Source organism: Fukomys damarensis, unplaced genomic scaffold (genome assembly GCF_012274545.1).
Source record: "Fukomys damarensis isolate Sample0158 unplaced genomic scaffold, DMR_v1.0_HiC HiC_scaffold_15, whole genome shotgun sequence".
NCBI lineage: Eukaryota > Metazoa > Chordata > Mammalia > Rodentia > Bathyergidae > Fukomys > Fukomys damarensis.
Window position 1 is genome coordinate 52,808,330 of NW_022900927.1, and position 3,364 is coordinate 52,811,693.

The 3,364-nt window shown below is 46.8% G+C and overlaps 1 protein-coding gene across 1 annotated transcript in view; it reads right to left on the reverse strand.

Moving 5' to 3' along the window:
* Ccer1 (coiled-coil glutamate rich protein 1) overlaps positions 1-826 on the reverse strand; it is a 1,909-nt gene extending 1,083 nt beyond the window's left edge. Inside the window, 1 exon segment of the mRNA XM_033763495.1 lies at positions 2-826. Within this exon segment, the coding sequence (XP_033619386.1) occupies positions 2-349 (348 nt within the window). The 5' untranslated portion in view covers positions 350-826.
* Between the last annotated feature and the right edge of the window lie 2,538 nt (positions 827-3,364).

The following is a 3,364-nucleotide window of genomic DNA, read 5'->3' on the forward strand; positions in this document are numbered from 1 at the left end:
TCCAGGGCGCGCACCAGCAAGAGCAGCAGCACGGGCAGAGCGGATGCAGCCCGTACACCCGCATCAGTTCCAGCGGGCAGGGCGGCTTCCGGAATCCCGCCGGGGGTGGGCGCCAGGGCCCCCCGCAGCATCCCCAGTTAGGGTACCAGCAGGGCCGACGCAGTGGCTGGAACCAGGGGCCCGGGCCTGGCGGTTGCTTGGCCTTTTTCCTGGGGGGCTTGTAGCCCGGCTTGGGGCCATAGCTGTAGCGTCGCTTGAAAATCGGGGCGCCTCTGCGCCTTCGACGGCAGGATGACCAGCCGCCGCCCAGATTGAGGGGGTCCTCCTTTTGGAAGAGGGTCTGCGTCATGATTCAGGGAGCTCCCCGAAGTTTAAACGGGAGCGTCCTCGAAGCTGTCTTCGAATGTGGCCAGATCGGACCGCGCGAAGAGCGTCCTCAACCTGTGTCACTGCAGCGCCGCGTGCCTGGCACTGGGATGGCGCCGCCCTTCCCGGAGGACCCTCTCTTCTCTCCGCGTTCTAGCTCTTCCGTCTAATCGCTTGTCCTTCGCACCCGGGTTGTCTTGCCCAAGTGGTCTGGATGGTACTGGGGCTGGGCTGGTGGTGGGGGAGGAAGGTGTTGGTGGGCGACACACAGTGAGAGCCGCTCCCGGGTCCCACGTCCACCCACCCCTGCGGAGGCGCGAGCTGGGGACTGGGGAGGCAGCGGTGCGCTTTCACGTGGGTGCTCCCTCTTAACCCAGGTGCTTCAAGGTCACAGTCCTGGCCGGACTGAGGGCGTGCGGGCAGCAGCCGCCCTTATATACCCTCTGGGGGCCCGACGTGTTCACTGCGTTCTTGGTTGCCCAGGACGACAGCCAATCAAGGTGCAGGTGGTTAGCCCTGTCCGTGGAGGAGGGGGTCTGGCCGCTGCTAGGAGACCGTAGTGCACCTTTGTGACGCAGTATTGGAGAAGTTAGGGGGAAGGGACAAGACTAGGCGGGTACTGGCCATCCTCAACAACGCTGGAGGCAGTTTAGATGAGCCCTTTATACCTTATTGAGGTGGTGTGGGGAATTTGGAAGATGGGTCTTCAGCTGAACCGGAGTTTCCTTGGCAGAATTTCTTTAAAAGCCTCTATTCTATGTCTTTGTGTGTGGGCAACAGCAAAAGCAAAACAAAACAAAACAAAACGCCCCACAGTTGGCAACCTTGGCCCCACTTTTTACTTAGGGCCAGTTTGCTCTTTTCTATCTCCAGGAATCCAGATTCACACATGAAATATTCTCACAAAGCCTACATAGGTGCCACACAGTCTTCATGTCGACCCTCTCGGTTTTTTATGCTTCACAGGTTAGAGGACCAAGATTTCATTTTGCCCAAGGTAGAGTGGTTAATGGACTTCAGAGCTAGTTTTCAAGCCTGAACCAATTAACCCTCAAATTCTTAACCACCTTGCTATATTAACACATCCTAAATAGGACTTTTATGCCTAGTTAATGAAATATGCATGAGAAAGAATTTTACTTATTCGAACATACCATGCATATGTCACTTGATTAAATAAGCTTAGTTACCAGGAAGAGCACCACGAGTTTGGCTTTCAGAAGAAAATTTGAATTATGTCTTTCCTTTATTTCTTCACTATATAATTGGTTACATTGGGAGACTTAAGAAATCGTAGTTAAGCATCTGGGCTTTCTTTAGAGTTAATTCAACTTCAGCTCAATTTAGTAACCTCTGAAACCTTCAAATTCCTTAGCCATACCGTTACTGTGGTTTTCCTATAATACCTGTTCCACAGGATTGTGTCGAAGATGACAAAGCGTTTCATTGAAGCACTAATACGGGTGCTCATTAAAACTCTATCATTATTATCGTACTTTAGGACTTCAGGACTTTTGGAGGAGTTGATACAATAAATGTAAAGACCTTAAACCCTGTGCCTGATGCAACAATGGCCACCCCAGCACCCTTGTGTGCTTTTGTTCTTCCACTTCGTACAAACATCAGTGAGGTGCTACCAGGCTTGGCCCTAGGAATAACCATCTCAGAACATGTTTCACTTCATTACCTTCTCGTAGTAAGTGGTTGTATAAGATAGGACACTGCCTGCTAAGAACCTCAGTCCACTGAATGATACCAAGGCAAAATGTGTGAAGACCCTGAAGCCGGAAAAGGTGATTTATGTGTCCCTGGATGAAAATTGAGAACAGCATGAGCGTTGTGGATGGAGGTGCCTAGGTTTGTCATGGGACCTGCCACAGGTTTCATTCAATTTCTCTTGCTCTGTGATGGGCCAAAAAGAAATCTACTCAACTCCAAGAACAGAACACAAATGTTTTTAGCTTCCAGGGTCCCCTTACAGATGCAGGCTCACACCTCTGGCAATTACTTTAATCCTGTTCTATGTAACTCAAAATGGAATGGTGATAGTCCACATTTAGTTTTCTAAAGACAAGTCTCACACCATGTGGGTTTTTATTTGAGAGCTTCAAAAATTGACTGTATTACTTCCCTCTTTGTTTTATTAAAGATCATTGACTCATTTTACAAGTAATTAAGGACAGCTTTTCATTGATCATTTGAGTTTTACAGAAATAATTTTGGTTTATTTTTCTTAGTCTTTCTCCTTATTAAAATCAATTGACAGTATTATCTTGCCCCAGGCTTCTTAAGAGAAGCAGAAAATTGTCATTTATAATTTATAATTTGTTAAGAAGATTGGAATTGCAATACAGTTCTAACTACGCTTATACCACCCAAGATAAGTTGATACCAGACCATGTTAAACATAACATCCAGAAATCCAACTGAGAACATTTAAAAACCCATTTCTAATTGACTTGTACTTTTTAAAATATTGTGAGAGGAAATATTATTTCAGCATTAGAATATATACATAATGTTGCTATATATTGTATTAGTTTTCTGTTCCTGCATGATAAATCACCACAAAATTAGTTGCTCAAAACAACATAAATTTATTAGCTCAAAGGTTCCCAGTGACAGGGGTCCAAGAACAGCTTACTGGAACTCTCTGCTCAAAATCTTGCCAGGCGGTAATCAAGGTGTTACCTGGTTTGAGTTCTTATCCTAGGGCTTTCTCTGGAAAAATCCACACCCAAGATCCTGCCTGCATGTTATTGGCCGAATTCATTTCCCCGAGGCGCTATGACTGAAGATTCTGTCTTTTTGCTATCTATTGGCTAGAGGCAACCTTCAGGCCTTAAAGGCCATGTACAAGTCCTAGGGCCCAGTGCTACTTCCTAGAGACTACCCTCCCCATAGTTCCTTGCTTTGAGCCTTTTCATCATGGCTGCTCACTCATCAAGCCAGCAGAGAGAATCTCTGTATTTCTTCCTAGCAAGATGGATATATATAT